This window comes from Mastomys coucha, unplaced genomic scaffold (genome assembly GCF_008632895.1).
Source record: "Mastomys coucha isolate ucsf_1 unplaced genomic scaffold, UCSF_Mcou_1 pScaffold11, whole genome shotgun sequence".
Classification (NCBI taxonomy): Eukaryota; Metazoa; Chordata; class Mammalia; order Rodentia; family Muridae; genus Mastomys; species Mastomys coucha.
Window position 1 is genome coordinate 31,205,368 of NW_022196893.1, and position 16,309 is coordinate 31,221,676.

The 16,309-nt window shown below is 43.4% G+C and overlaps 1 protein-coding gene across 1 annotated transcript in view; it reads right to left on the reverse strand.

Moving 5' to 3' along the window:
* LOC116080965 (protein FAM186A-like) overlaps positions 1 to 16,309 on the reverse strand; it is a 38,502-nt gene that overhangs the window by 7,732 nt on the left and 14,461 nt on the right. Inside the window, exon 3 of the mRNA XM_031357680.1 lies at positions 15,555 to 15,725. Coding sequence (XP_031213540.1) covers positions 15,555 to 15,725 — 171 coding nt within the window. The remainder of the gene's footprint in view (positions 1 to 15,554; positions 15,726 to 16,309) is intronic.

Sequence of the window (16,309 nt, forward strand, 5' to 3'; positions counted from 1 at the left end):
TCTCCTCCTCCTCCTCTCCTCCCCTCCTCCTCTTCCTCCTCCTCCTCCTCCTCTTCCTCCTCCTGTTCTTCTTCTCCTTTGTCTTTGTCTTCTCCTTCTTCATCTTCTTCATCTTCATTTTCATCTTCGTCCTTCTCTTTTTCTTTTGGTTTAATGAGACAGGGTTTCTCTGTGTAGCCCTAGCTGTCCTGAAACTCACAGAGATCCTCCTACTTCTGCCTCCCAAATACTGGTATTAAAACCATGCTCCACTGCCACCACCCAATTAACATTGGCTTCTTAAATCTTTTTAAGATATTTTAAAGATACATATTTTAAAAGATGTAATTTATCCTGTGTGTGCAGGTATATGTGTGTATGAACACATGCATATGAGTGTCCATGGAAAACAGAAGAAGACATCAGATCCCCTGGGACTGGGATTATACACAGCTGTGGCCATGTGAGCACTCAGGCAGTGCTCTTCCTCACGGAATCATCTCACTACACACTGATACAAGACACTAATGAGGGAAACAATGGGACAGCATTCAAGAACTCTGTTTTTGACAGCCAGGGCTACACACACACACACACACACACACACACACACACACAGGAACTCTGCTTTTTCCTCCCTCAAAACCTAAAACTGCTCTTAAAAAAAGAAAATAAAGTGCATTTAAAAGTAAACAATCAGGCTGGAGAGATGGCCCAGCAGTTAAGAGCACTGACTGCTCCTCCAGAGGTCCTGAGATCAAATCCCAGCAACCACATGGTGGCTCACAACCATCTATAATGAGATCTGATGCCTTCTTCTGGTGTGTCTAAAGACAGTTATAATAAATAAATCTAAACAAAAAAGTAAATGATCAACCAGGAAAGGGGGTAACATTTGAAATGTAAATAAAGAAAATATTTAATAAAAGAAAAAAAGTAAGTGATATTCCCAAATAAAAACTGAATTTTATTTTATTTTTTCCTAACACCCTTGCTTTCTAAGACCAGATGCTGCAGAGATTCCCAGCACCTACATGGTAGCTCATAGCTGTTTATAAAACTCCAGTTTCAGAGTGTACAACGCTCTCTTCTGGCCTCTGAGGATACCAGGTACACATGTGGTATAGAGACACATATGCAGGCAAAACATCCCTACACATAAAAATAAGTAAATTGGCCAGGCAGTGGTGATGCACACCTTTAATCCCAGCACTTGGGAGGCAGAGGCAGGAAGATTTCTGAGTTCGAGGTCAGCCTGGTCTACAGAGTGAGTTCCAGGACAGCCAGGGCTACACAGAGAAACCCTGTCTCAAAAAACAAAACAAAACAAAACAAAAAAGTAAATCTTTACAAAAAAGAGAGACCAAAAATGATTTCTAGATCAGGATGAAATGGCACTGATAGATAAGTCAAACTCACACAAAGAAATAACAAGCCCAGATAAGTATAGGTCTCTTACCTGATCTAAAGCACAGTGTAGCTTTGTCTGTCTATGATGCTCATGATGCTTTGGCTAGTAAACAACAGGAAGTTTGTCTCTCTGAGTTCCCGTGGCTCACACTCCAAGGTTAAGGTGTGAGCATGCTCAGCTCTCGCTTTAAAGATGGCTGAGGTCTTCTTGTTGCTGCTGATCTGTAGCTCTTGGGAGTCTTTTGTTGTAGTTCTGTTTTGTTTTCTTCTAAGCCAGGGTCTTGCTATATTATTCTGACTCATCTGGAACTTTCTATGTAGACAGACTAGCCACAAACTAAGGACTGTCCTCCTGCCCCAGCCTTCTGAATGTTGGGATTATGGGCATGTGTCCCCATTCTGGACCCTGGAGTCTTTTGTTTAAAAATAAGAAGAAATGGTGTAGGGGCAGGGTGGACTGGAAAGATGGTTCAGTGGTTAGGGGCGGGGTGGATTGGAGAGATGGTTCAGGAGGGGGGTTTGATTCCCAGCACCCACTTGGCTGCAGTGACTTATAACCTTCTATGAACTTCAGTGTCATAGTATCTGATGCCTTCTTCTGGTCTCCACAGGCACTACAAGCATGTGGTATGCAAACAGGCAAAACACCCAAACACATAAAGAATACACACATACATTTTAAAAAGAGTAAACAGCAGCTGGACTTTGACCACATGACCAACTGTGCTCCCAGAAGCCTCTTGATATTTAGATGTAGATCGTGGTATTTAGCTGTTTTTTTTTTTTTCCATGTGAGTTTTGGGCCCCACAAATATCCATTAGCCAGCAAGACAGAACAATATAAAATTATAAAACTAAAGCTGGGCAGTGGAGGCGCATGCCTTTAATCCCAGCACTTGGGAGGCAGAGGCATGGATTTCTGAGTTCGAGACCAGCCTGGTCTACAGAGTGAGTTCCAGGACAGACAGGGCTACACAGAGAAACCCTGTCTCGAAAAATACAAAAAACAAAAACAAAAACAAAAAACCTATATTGTTAGGCCAGGTATGGTGGCACTCACCTTTAATCCCCACACTCAAGAGACAGAGGCAGGAGGATCTCTGTGAGTTTGAAGCTGGCTTGGTCTACAGATCAAGCTCTAGGATTGCCAGAGCTACTTAGAGAGAACTTGTCTCAAAAAATTAAACTCTTACAAGCCCTCATGTTGGGAGGAGGAGAGATGGATCAGCAGTTAAGAAATGACTATTCTCTAAAGAACCTGAGTGTGGTTCCCTGCAGCCACCTATTTAACACCAGGGATCTGTTGCCTCTGGGCTCTGTGGGTGGCACACTCATGTGCAGATACTCACAAACAGACATACAATAAATTAATCTTTTAAAATATTATATTGTTGAACTTCTAAATATGTGCCTCCCGTGCCAGTGACATAGGAAGCAGCTGGGGCAGAGGGTCCCGCTGTCGCTGCAGTTCCTTCCTCTGAGAAAGGACCTTACCGTGCAAACACAGCCAGATAGTAAGGCAAGCTGGAAACTCATCCACATGGAGAGACCACAGTAGAAAAGGCGAACCTCACCTTCCTTAGTTAACTTCTGCTCGATGTTGAAAGCCCTGATTGGTAATGTTTTCCATGGTTTGCTTTCCTTTTGGGGGTGTTGGGAATTGAGACAGGGTCTCACTATGTAGTCTTGGTTGGCCCAGAGCTCTTCATGGAAGACCAGGCTAATCTCAAACTCACAGATCCACCTGTTTCAGCTGGGGTTAGAGGCATGGCCACCACGCCTGGATTTGGTTTCCTTTCCTTTCCTTCTTTCCTTCCTTTCTTCTCTTTTCAATAAGTTTTTTTCTGTGTAGGCCTGGCTGTTAGGTTGGCCTCGAACTCACAGAGATCCGCCTGCCTCTGCCTTCTGAGTGCAGGGATCAAAGGTGTGCACCATCACCACCCAGATTCGGTTTACTTTTCAATCAGGCCAGTGTGCTCTGCTGGATAACATAGAATGTTTCCTGTCTGACTGCTGTTCTGTCTGCCTGTCCTTCCGTCTTCCTGACACTCCGTCTGACTGCCATTGCTAGTCTTTTACATTTTCTTGTTGCATGTTTAATAAACTCACTCATTCGAAATTGCAAGCACAAGTATCCCAGGTTGCTCTCCAGACAGAACAACCGTTCATAGGAATCCCACATGGACTCCTCTAACTATGTACAACTTTATGTCCAGCTAAAAAATAAAAGGGAGCTAAGTGGTGGTGCTGCACACTTTAAATCCCAGCACTTGGGAGGCATAGATGGGGAGATCTCTATGCGTTTGAGGTCTGCCTCATCTACAGAGTTCCAAGACAGCCAGAGCTACATAGAGAAAATATGTCTTGAAAAAAATAAAATAAAATAAAATAAAAGGAGTTGCAGAGATGCTCAACAGTTAAGAGGACCACCTGTTCTTTCAGAGGTACTGGTTTCAATTCCCAGGACCCACATGGAGCTCACAGTCATTCACAACTCCAGTTCTAGTTGGCCTCCATGGGCATCTAGCAAGCATGTGGTGCACAGTCATACATGCAGGCAAAACACCCATACACATAAAAAATGAAAAGCTTATAGACATATAAAAGATGAATTGGATATGGTGCTATACAGTTGTAATTCCAGGACTTGAGAGGTAGTGACAGGAAGATTTAGGGTTCAAGGTGACCCTTAGCTACCTAGGAAGTTCAAGGCCAGCTTGGGCTATTTGAGACTCTATGTTAATAAAAACAAAAACAGAGCTGGGCAGTGGTGGTGCACGCCTTTAATCCCAGCACTTGGGAGGCAGAGGCAGGCAGATTTCTGAGTTTGAGGCCAGCCTGGTCTACACAGTGAGTTCCAGGGCAGCCTGGGCAATACAGAGAAACCCTGCCTTGAAAAACCAAAAACCAAAACAAAAAACAAAACCCCCCCACCAAGATGCAAAAAGGGAAATATTTAATAGACATTGCCCTCAATGCAGGTATAGAAGTGCTGGAAAGCACAGGTTGCTTAACCTCACAACTTAAAGGTGAAACTGAGAGATTAAAATTAAGTTTTCAAGCTGTACTGTGGGAACTTAGCCATTGGTTAGACTCAACGGGAGGCCAAAAACAAGAGAACCAAGATGACTTGGCCCGAGAACCCAGAAACAACCTGGCCCAAAACAATTGCCAGGTAGCTAGCCCGCCCCTGGATCCTAGCACGAGCCAGCACCAATCAGAAACCACCCCATACCTTCCCCTTACCCCAGTCTTCCCTTTTGCCCCAGCAACTGCACAGAAATACAAAGCTGCCTAAGACCTTGCTCAGGGCCAGACTCCTCTACCCGTGTGAGGGATATGAGAGGGATATGAGTCTTGCCCCGGCCAGCTGGAATAAAATGCCTCTTGCAGATTGCATCAAGTCCTTGTCTTGGTGGTATGTGGGGTTGTCACTCCCAGGATTTGAGTGGGGGGGGGGTCCCTCAGGGAATCTCACATTTGGGGGCTCATCTGGGATTTGCGACCACCCCGACCGACAAGAACTCTCTTGGAAGTAAGCTCAGATCTGGACCTCCTTGTGTCTGTCCGTCTCATCTTTTACTTTCGCTGTTACTTTCAGTTTCGTGGTTTTGTGCTGTAGTCTGTTTTGTGACTGTTGGTACAGTGCTTTTTAGCCTGGCCAGTTGCAATCAGTGGGATTGCCGGTCACTGTGCTTGGGGGACGCCCCAGGAAGCAGAGACGTACAGGAGCCCTCCACGGGTATTTTGGAGGAGTGCCACACTTTGGTTGAGTGGAGCAGCACTCCGAGGCCCCACCCATCTCGGTTTCTTTCAGTTCAACGCTCTCAGAGTGGCTGAGTGTGCTTCAGGCTTTTTGTTCTCTGTTTCCTTTGTCGTTTTGGTGTGTGTGTGTATATATGGACTTTGACGATGGGACAGACTATTGTGACCCAACTGACTTTGACTCTAGACCACTGGACAGAAGTTAGAGACCGAGTTCACAATCTCTTGGTTAAAGTTAAAAAGGGATCTTGGCATAAATGGCCTGCCTTTAATGTAAGATGGCCACCAGAAAAAATATTTGACTTGGACATGATACAAGCTGTTAAAGATATTGTTTTCCAACAGGGACCGGGGAGATACCCCCACTGCCACTCAGACTTTGTGTGACAGCAATATTTGAGGTGAAAGCTTCAAGGAAGCCAGTCTCCTGCCCCCTGCATTGTCTCCTGGCACCCCTAACTCGGAGGTAGTCCAAATATGTCCTTGCAAACTCACATGCTAGGTGCCAGGGGCTGTAGACTGGTATACAGATGACAGCAGTTACTTGGTTAAAGATAAGAGGGGGCGGCGATTGTGAAAAATCATCTGGGCTAACAGTCTGCCTGAGAAATCCTCGGCTCAGCAAGCAGAATTAATAACTTTGACTCAAGTCCTGCGACTGGCTAAGGGGCAGAGAGAGGGTCAACATCTACACAGACAGCAGGTATGCCTTCACCACAGCCCACATCAATGGCACCATCTACAAAGAGGGCTGCTCACCTCTGATTAAAAAAAAAAGATGTTTAAAACAGAGCTGAGATCTTAGCACTCCTAGAGGCCATCCACCTGCCAGACAAAGTGCCCAGGTCACCAGCATACCAATGACCGGGTGGCTAGAGGGAACCAGCAGGCAGATGCTGAGGCCAACAGAGCAGCCCAAGGACTAAATATTCTGATAATGATAGCTGATCCAGATACTGGGAGACCTGGCCCCTTTAAATACACTCCTGAGGACCACAAGAGAATGCTAGACACAGGATACCAGGCACCAGGCAGAATCACCATATGGAATGAGAGAGACCGGAACTGAGAAATATATCTTACCCCAGCTTGAAGCTGAAAAATGTCTTGGTCAGCTACACTGCTTAACCCATCTAGGATCTAAAAAGATGCAAGAACTGGTAAAACAGTCTCCTTATCATATACTAGGACTCTCTAAAATGACTGAAACCATTTTTAAGACTTGTAATGCCTGCGAACTTTTCAATGCCTCCTCTTCCAGGGCCCTTAAGGGGGCTGGCCTAAGAGGCCAGAGACCTGGTGTATTGCCTCCCTCCTCCAGCTCAGCCATTGGATTCTGGCAGCCTCCGCTTAGAGGTAGCCACCTGTGGGGCCAAGACAATAGCCCTCTACAGACTGTCTGTCCGCCTTAGAAGAGCTGCCTGGAAGTCACACTGAGATATGAGCCTACCTGCCTGGAGACTTTGAGTTGCTGGGGACTCTGGAGTCTAATGTCTGCTTCAGTGTTTATGTTATGCAAATATTTTGTACCTGGAGATTCGGTTTCAGTTTTTCCGTGCCTATATATTTTCTGAATATTTCTAAGTAAAGCCAAGCCTTGATACAAACGCTACTTGGCCTCCATTCTCTTGTTTTTCGACCCTATATTTTTCCAGGTTCTTTAAACTTCTGCCTGAGGGAACCCAGGTTCATGGAGCTGCGGAATGGCTCCATACAGATGACACCCAGACTCAGGGACTCAGGTACAGAGGAAAAATATAGGGCACACTGTCACGCAGAGCTCTGCTTAAAAGGAAATTAAGAAGAAAAGGAGAAAAGGTCATACACCATTCTACATGATAGGTAATATTGATGCTAGCAGTAGCCATATTTTTATATTGTAGAAGTTTTTCCGTGTGAGAAGGGTATGGGGCTAGGCTGAGTTGGCATTGACCCAGCGCCTGATTCACCTAGGGAATTGACAGTGAGTATGGGGTTAAATGTTTCGTGATACAGAATGCAGATAAGCTGCTCAAAACAAGAGGAATAAGAGTAGATAGGCATTAAAGACCTCTCAGATGAGATAGAAGTTTGTTGTTCATGGCTTCAAGAAGTAAGAGTGATAAATAAAAAGACTTGGGAAAAAATCGGGAGAGCTCTAAGAAATAGTAAGGCGGATGGACTCACTCTCCATCTTTGGGCTCTTGTTATGGAAATCATAGAGGAGAAAGAGAAGAGGAAGGAAGAATCAGAAAGCGAATGGAGCCTATGAGCTCAGAAAGCACAGACCCAGACAGCTCAAAGAGCACAGATACACGGGAAGTGATGAGTGCCAAAATTCTTCCTCAGAAAGCAGATTCACTAGGTCTCGTGGAAAGAGACAGCGGTCATACACTACCTCTAAGTCCACCAGTGTATCATCTGCTTCTTCTCTGATAAGAGAGAAGGCTCAGAGAGATTCACAATTAAGTAAATTAGAGTTTGAAATCAAGTTACAGAAATTGAATAATGAGTTGAATGAGCTAAAGGCAGTATCAGGCAGAAAGAAGGACAGCTGTCTGGAGACATTCGCCTTTAGAGAGAGCAATCTATCAGGCTCGCGAAAGCGGGCAGGACACTTCAGGACTGCTAGTGTTTCCCGTAGTGGAAGGGCAGGATCAAGGTAATGAGAGATACAGACTCCATCAGACCTTAGAATTCAAGGTGATTAAAGATTTAAAAGAAGCGGTGACTCAATATGGTCCAAATGCCCCGTTTACACAGGCATTTCTGGGCAATATTATAGAGTCAAATCTAACGCCTCAAGATTGGAGAACCTTGTGTAAGGCTACATTGCAAGCCGGTGATTTTTTGCTCTGGAGCTCAGAATGGCAAGAGATTAGCAAGAGGTTGGCTGCACTAAATGCTCAGTCAGGTAGTCCAGAATGGAATCTAGACATGCTCCTGGGAGAAGGACAGTATGGAGGAAATGGTAGACAAATTGAGTATCCTGCTGGGATATATGCACAAATTGTGATGGCAGCAAGACAGCCTTGGATACAATTACCTACGAAAGGTGAGGTTAGTAGAAGCCTAGCTGGCATCCGACAAGGTCCAGAGAAGCCCTTTCAAAATTTCATAGCCAGGTTACAAGCTGCTGGCAGAATCCTTGGAGGTTCTCACACGGACGGTCCGCTTATTACACAGCTAGCTTATGAGAACAATAATACAGCGTGCAGAGCAGTTATTCAACCACACAAGGGTCAAATGGGTTTATCTGGATATATTTGCCTTTGTACAGATATTGGACCTTCCTGTAATCAGGGTTTAGCTATGGCAGCTGCATTGCAGGGAACTAGTATTCTAGAAATCCTGGTGCAAAGGTAGGAGATTAAAAAATGTAATATATGTGGAAGTCCAAGTCATTTTAAAAATGATTGCCCTAAGAAATCAGGAAACACAAGCAGGCAGCAATCAGGTGCCGCCCTGAAAATTTGCCCTCGTAGCAAGAGAGGGAAGCATTGGGCCAAAGATTGTAGATTTTAAAAAAGGCTTTCAAGACAATACCTGGATGGGAAACGAATGGAGGGGCCAGCCCCAGGCCCCCTTCTTAAAACAACAGGCAGCATATGGGGCCATGAGGCTACCACCCAGCCAGGGAGATCCATTTTTGAACTTTTCAGGGCAACCCCAGGAAGTGCAGGAGTGGACCTATATTCCACCTGCCACACAGTACTAACACCAGAAATGGGAGTTCAAATTCTGCCCACTGGAGTTTTTAGGTCTTTGCCCACAGAGACTTGGGGATTTGTTGTAGGAAAAAGTAGTGCGATTGTGAATGGATTGCAGATTTATCCAGGTGTTATTGACCGCAATTTTCAGGGGGAGATTAAGATCATGGCTTCCTCACCTCATGGTGTCATTACAGTACCTGCTAATCAGAGAATTGTTCAACTTATTTTAGTCTCTCTGTATCCAATGCCTTCTAATTCTGTTAGAGATAAGAGAGGACAGAGTTGTTTTGGTTCTTCTGAAGTATACTGGGTACAATCTATCACCAATAAAAGGCCTAATCTTAAATTAATTACTGAAGGAAAAAGCATCAAAGGTTTAATAGACACCGGAGCTGATGTAACTGTCATTAGAGGCCAGTATTGACCCTCAACTTGGGCTTTGACTGAAACAATTACTCATCTTCAAGGAATTGGTTATGCCAATAACCCAAAACGAAGCTCTAAGCTTTTAACCTGGAGAGATAAAGAAGGTAATTCAGGACAGATTCAACCTTATGTTATGTCAAATCTGCCTGTTACTCTGTGGGGGAGAGATTTATTTTCACAAATGGGTCTTATCTTGTGCAGCCCTAGTGAGTTAGCTATTTAGAGGTCAAAACAGGACATTAGAACATCTAGAGGCCCTAAGCTTCATTCTAATAGTAAAGGTTTGAAACATTTTCCATGATGGACACTATCTTGCCTGTGCCCCATGCAGATAAAAGTCAGTGGATTAATAATATTCCAGTGTGGGTTGATCAGTGGTCTTTATCTCAAGAAAAGATAGAAGCTGCTTCTTTGCTAGTGCAGGAGCAATTGGAAGCAGGATATCTGAGGGAAGCCTGTGGAATATGCCAATATTTGTCATCAAGAAAAAAATCAGGTAAATGGAGACTGTTACAATATCTAAGAAAGGTAAATGAAATATGGTGGTTATGGGAACATTGCAAACTGGACTTCCATCTCCGGTGGCAATTCCAAAAGGATTTTTTAAGATAGTTATGGATTTAAAGGATTGTTTCTTTACAATTCCTTTGCACCCTGAGGATTGTGAGAGATTTGCTTTTAGTGTTCCATCTGTTAATTTTAAAGAACCTATGAAAAGATATCAATGGACAGTCCTTCCTCGGGGCATGGCTAATAGTCCTACGTTATCTCAAAAATTTGTGGCACAAGTCATTGATCCTAGAGGAAAAAGTGGCCAATGATATATATTTCCCACTACACAGATGATGTCCTATTATCAGGAAAAAATCCTCAGGATGTGCTTCTATGTTATAGAGACTTACACGTTGTCCTAGCTGAGAAGGGACTGCAGACAGCTCCAGAAAAGGTGCAGACTCAGCATCCGTATGATTACTTAGGCTTTACACTCACAGACCAAGCTGTTATTCCCCAAAAGATAGTTATTCGTAGAGACAGATTAAAAACCTTAAATGATTTTCAAAAATTATTAGGTAATATCAATTGGCTTCATCCATATCTAAAGCTTACTACAGGAGTATTGAAACCTTTATTTGATATTCTCAGAGGTAATTCTGATCCAAATTCTCCTAGATTTTTAACTAAAGAAGGAATGTCAGCTTTACAACAGGTAGAAAAAGCTATTGAAAATCAATTTGTTACTTACATAGATTATTCTTTTTTGTTTTTTGTTTTTGTTGTTGTTGTTTGCGGGGGGTTCGAGACAGGGTTTCTCTGTGTAGCTCTGGCTGTCCTGGAACTCACTCTGTAGACCAGGCTGGCCTCAAACTCAGAAATCCACTTGCCTCTGCCTCCCAAGTGCTGGGATTAAAGGCATGCACCACCACTGCCTGGCTGATTATTCTTTACCTTTGCATTTGTTAATCTTCAACACAACTCATGGTCCTACAGCGTTGTTGTGGCAAAAAGCAACTCTCATGTGGATACATACAAGGATATCTCCTAAATGTAATATCTTGCCATATTATGAGGCGGTAGTAAACATGATTGTGCTTGGTAGAAAGCAAGCACTGACTTATTTTGGTAAAGAGCCAGATGTTATCATTCAGCCTTTTACTTTAGAGCAAGATTCCTGACTGGTTGCTTGCTTAGATAGGATTTCAAGGAATTATAGATAATCATTATCCTCAGGATAAACTGATAAAGTTCTTAAATGTGCACGAAGTGATATTTCCTAACATGATTTCCTTACAGCCTTTGAGTAATGCCCTTGTGATATTTACTGACAGCTCCTCTAAATATCTAAGATATCCAGGACAAGCTGGATATCTTATGAATAATCAACAGGTAGTTACAGAAACTCCTGGTCTCTCAGCTCAATTAGCTGAATTAACAGCAATATTAAAGGTGTTTCAGGCTGTATCTGATGCTTTTAATTGTTTCACTGACAACTTATACATTGCGCAGTCAGTTCCTTTGTTAGAAACATGTGGTACATTTAATTTTAATACCACAGCAGGGTCCTTATTTTTACAATTACAAAATATCATTATTGCATGAAAAAAAATCAGTTTTATATTGGTCATATATGAACCCATTCTGGCATTTCTGGACCATTAGCCAGAGGCAATAATCTTATTGACTGAGCTCTGGTAGGAGAAGTTTTGGTTTCAGATCCTGTTGCATTAGCTAAACAGGATCACAATAAATTCCATCTGTCTAGCCAGACTCTGAGGCTTAAACATAAAATTTCCAAAGAGCAAGCAAGAATGATTGTAAAACAATGCCCTAAGTGTGTTATTTTATCTCCAGTCTCGCATTTAGGGGTAAATCCAAGAGGACTTATGCCCAATCATATTTCACAGATGGATGTAACTCATTATGCAGAATTTGGAAAGCTTAAATATATACATGTCTGTATTGACACTTGTTCAGGATTTGTATTTGCCCCACTGCATATAGCAGAAGCCTCTAGAAATGTAATTGATCATTGTTTACAAGCCTTTAATGTTATGGGCTTACCCAAAGTAACTAAGGCAGACAATGGACCAGCTTACTCTGGCAAAAACTTTATGTCTTTTTGTAAAGAATTTGACATCAAACATAAAACTGGAATTCCGTATAACTCAATGGGACAAAGAATAGTGGAACTAGCCCATCACCCTCTTAAAAACTGGCTTTTCAAAACCAAAGGGCGGGGGAGACCTGTATCCTCCTAGATCTTCAAAGATGCACCTCACCTTTGTGTTATTTGTTTTAAACTTTTTGCAGACTGACATCAAAGGTCAGTCTGTGGTAGACCAACATTGGCCACCTAACACTTCAAGTTCATATGCCATTGTAAGATGGAGAGACCCGCTCACCAATGCCTGGCATGGCCTAGATCCTGTCTTGGTCTGGGGCAGAAGGTCCATGTGTATTTTTTCTCAGAAAGAGGATAAAGTGCATTGGCTTCCTGAAAAACTAATACGCCAGGTGGACTCAAATCCACAGCCTTCTTAGCAAATGTGCTTAAACACACTGCTAAAAAGTCTTTTTTCTTTCTTTTTCTTTTGTTACTAATTACTAAAACCAAATTACTAATTTGGTTTTGAATTGAGGCCTGTTTTCTAGGTAAAAATGTCCCAGAGTCGGAGCTGGTAATTTGCAGCTCAATCAGGTGCCTACACTCATCTCCAGCACAATGGTGAGCAACCTTGTGAGAACTTCAAAGAAGGCATTTTTTTCAGAGAGACAGTGGCAGCACATGGACTTTGCAGGCGATTAAAGGCATGTCTTGACATTAGGTGCACAGAAGGAGGGTGCATTTTGAAAACCTGTGTTTCATGGGCTAGGTCTATGGCAATAATCAACCCAATACAGAGGCATGCGCTTAGTGGCTGTGTTTTTGAAAAAACACGAAATGAACCCGGTTTGTAGGATTCAAACTAGATGCACGTGACCTCAAGGACAGGTAAGACATTGGCCAGTAGATACTACTCCACAGATGATATTCATCAAAGCACCATGAAAATTCCCGTGCAAGATTGTGTTCTTTGATTATGCCTTAGCCCTGATATTGTCTAAATAAACAGGGAGGAAATGTTGCCTCCCCTCTCCAGCTCAGCCATTGGATTCTGGCAGCCTCTGCTTAGAGGCAGCCACCTGTGGGGCCAAGACAATAGCCCTCTACAGACTGTCAGTCTGCCTTAGAAGAAGAACTGCCTGGAAGTCACACTGAGATATGAGCCTACCTGCCTGGAGACTTTGAGTTGCTGGGGACTCTGGAGTCTAATGTCTGCTGCAGTGTTTTTTTTTTTTTTTTTTTGGTTTTTCGAGACAGGGTTTCTCTGTGTAGCCCTGGCTGTCCTGGAGCTCACCCTGTAGACCAGGCTGGCCTCGAACTCAGAAATCCACCTGCCTCTGCCTCCCAAGTGCTGGGATTAAAGGCGTGCGCCACCACGCCCGGCTCTGCTGCAGTGTTTATGTTATGCAAATATCTTGTACCTAGAGATTCGGTTTCAGTTTTCCCTGTGCCTATATATATTTTCTGAATATTTCTAAGTAAAGTAATGCCTTGATACGAACGCTACTTGGCCTCCATTCTCTTGTTTTTCGACCCTATATTTTTCCAGGTTCTTTAAACTTCTGCCTGAGGGAATCCAGGTTCATGGAGCTGTGGGATGGCTCCATACACTGGTGAACATTGAAAAGCTGATTTCACTGAAATTAAACCCGCCAGATATGGTAACAAATATCTTTTAGTGTTTATAGATACCTTCTCTAGATGGACTTTCCCCTATGAGAAAAAAACAGCTCAAGTAGTGGCTAAGAAGATGATAGAAGAAATTTTTCCATGGTTTGATCTACCTAAGGTAACTGGGTCAGACCACAGACCTGGTTTTGTTGCCCAGGTAAGTCAGGGATTGGCTAATGTGCTTACAGATCCCAAAGCTCAGGACAGATTAAGAAAAAAAATAGAACCATAAAAGAGACTTTGACCAAATTGTCAATTGAAACTGGCATAATAGACTTGACAGTCTTTTTTCCCTCTGCCCTTTTCCGAGCTGGAAATACTCTGGAGAAATTTTAGCTCGCACCCTTTGAGCTTCCTAGTAAATGAGTCTTCTTACTCCACCACCCTCCTTGCCAGGTTAAAGGCTCTCGAGCGCCTCCAGAGGCAAGCCTGGTGACCTCCAAGTGCCACACCATTTCCAGGACAGAGACACAGTGTATGTGAGACTTCATTGTGCCAGAAGTTCTGAGCCTAGGTGGAAAGGACCCTACCTCGTCCTCCTAACCACCCCTATGGCTGTCAGAGTAAATGGCATCTCATCCTGGATCCATGCCCCTCATATCAAGAAGGCTCCCTTGTCGGCAGACAAATAGACAGTAAAAAAGACCCCAGATCCTCAGGCTTCATGTGCACCATGCTTCCCCTTGTCCTGATGACTCTGCTCCCGATAAGTGAGACATTCCACATAGACCCAAAAGCTGACCTGGCAGATTAGCTCCCAAACTGGCAATATAATATAGAATATGACCAAAATTGCTCTTCCAGGTCCCTGGTGGCCTGACATGGTTTTTAACCTTTGCTTACTAATGGCTAGACTAAATCTGTGAGGTAGACCTGAGCACAGTTCTAACCAATTACCAGAACTCTCTGAGGCCACACACCTTCAATCCTAAGTTCTGCAGATGGTCTCCTCAACCTGTGGTCAGTCTCAGGACAGGGCCTGTGCATTAGACAAGTTCCAGCAGATAAAAGTCATCTCTGTAGCAGCATCCTAGGTGTAAATCACTCAGACAGCAGCAAATACCTGTTTCCACCAACAAATAGATGGTGGGCTTGCAGAACTGGCTTAACCCCTTGTGTGCACCCTGATGTCTTATGAAATAATTCCTGTGTGCTGGCCCAATTAACCCTCCAGCTCCTATACCATACAGACTCTTCCTTTCTAAATGAAATAGAAGGTAAAAACCATATAAAAAGAGAATCGGTAACCATGACCCTAGCAGTTCTTCTGGGGCTTCATGTAGCTGTGAGTATAGAGACTGGAACCACAATGTTAGTACAGCAACCTCTCTATTATAATAGATTTAGGATTAAGCCTTAAAGAGATCAGAGTCAGATGTTCTAAGATTAGAACTAGTTCCAATAGAAGAGGCGGGAATGAGAGATTAAAATTAAGTTTTCGCAGGGCGGTGGTGGTGCATGCCTTTAATCCCAGCACTTGGGAGGCAGAGGCAGGCAGATTTCTGAGTTTGAGGCCAGCCTGGTCTACACAGTGAGTTCCAGAACAGCCAGGGCTACACAGAGAAACCCTAAAAAGAGTCATGTTTTTACCGGGTAACTAGGTGCTAGATGACTGATTGTGGGGTGTGTGGAGCTTTGCATGTAAGCTAGAGGTGATCTTGTTATCTGGGAGAAGATAGCGGGACCCCACCAGGACATAGTGATGTGGCTGGCAGCTATCGGCGGGCAAGAGAGTTTACGGGGTGACTTCTTTTTTAATATTTCCCGCAACAATACCTCAATAAATTTTTGTCTATTATTATTTTATGTGTATGAGAGTTTTGTCTGCATGTATGCAGAAGAAGGCATTCCCATTAGAACCAGAGCTCCAGATGGTGTGAGCCACCATGTGGTTGCTAGGAATGTTACTCAGGACCTCTGGAAGAGCACCCAGTGCTCTTGACTACAGAGCCATCTCTCCATCCCCCAATAATTAAACTCCATTCCCAAGTATTACAAAGTAGCCTTACATGTTTTTTTCTTCATTCTCTTCTTTTCTTCGATGAGGAATAAGGTCATTTGGATCATAGAATCGACATTATTGTTGATCCCTTTCAGCATTGCTGGCATCAACTCCATCTTGGCAATCCAGTGATGATACTCATCCATATTAATGGCAGCCACCTCAGACAGAACAAAATCTTGAAGAGGATAAAAGAAAACCAGCTTATGGTGGAAACAAACTAAATATATCCACATAGGCTTATGATAATTTGTAACTATACAACATAGTTCCATTGGGGAATAGTTATCTTGTATTTGTATTTGGGTTGACTGGAGCGAGCAGGGGCTGACAGGAGCGAGCAGAGGTCCTAAAACATTCAATTCCCAACAACCACATGAAGTCTCACAGCCATCTGCACAGCTACAGTGTACTCACATAAATAAATAAATAAATAAATAAATAAATAAATAAATAAATAAATAGCTGGGCAGTGGTGGCACACGTCTTTAATCTCAGAACTTGGTGGGCAGAGGCAGGCAAATTTCTGAGTTTGAGGTGCCAGCCTGGTCCACAGAGTGAGTTCCAGGACAGCCAGGGCTACACAGAGAAACCCTATCTCGAAAAACCAAAAATTAATATATCTTTAAAAAAAAGTTAGCGGGGCTGGTGAGATGGCTCAGTGGGTAAGAGCACTGACTGCTCTTCTGAAGGTTGTGAGTTCAAATCCCAGCAACCACATGGTGGCTCACAACCACCCGTAATGAAATCTGATGCCTTCTT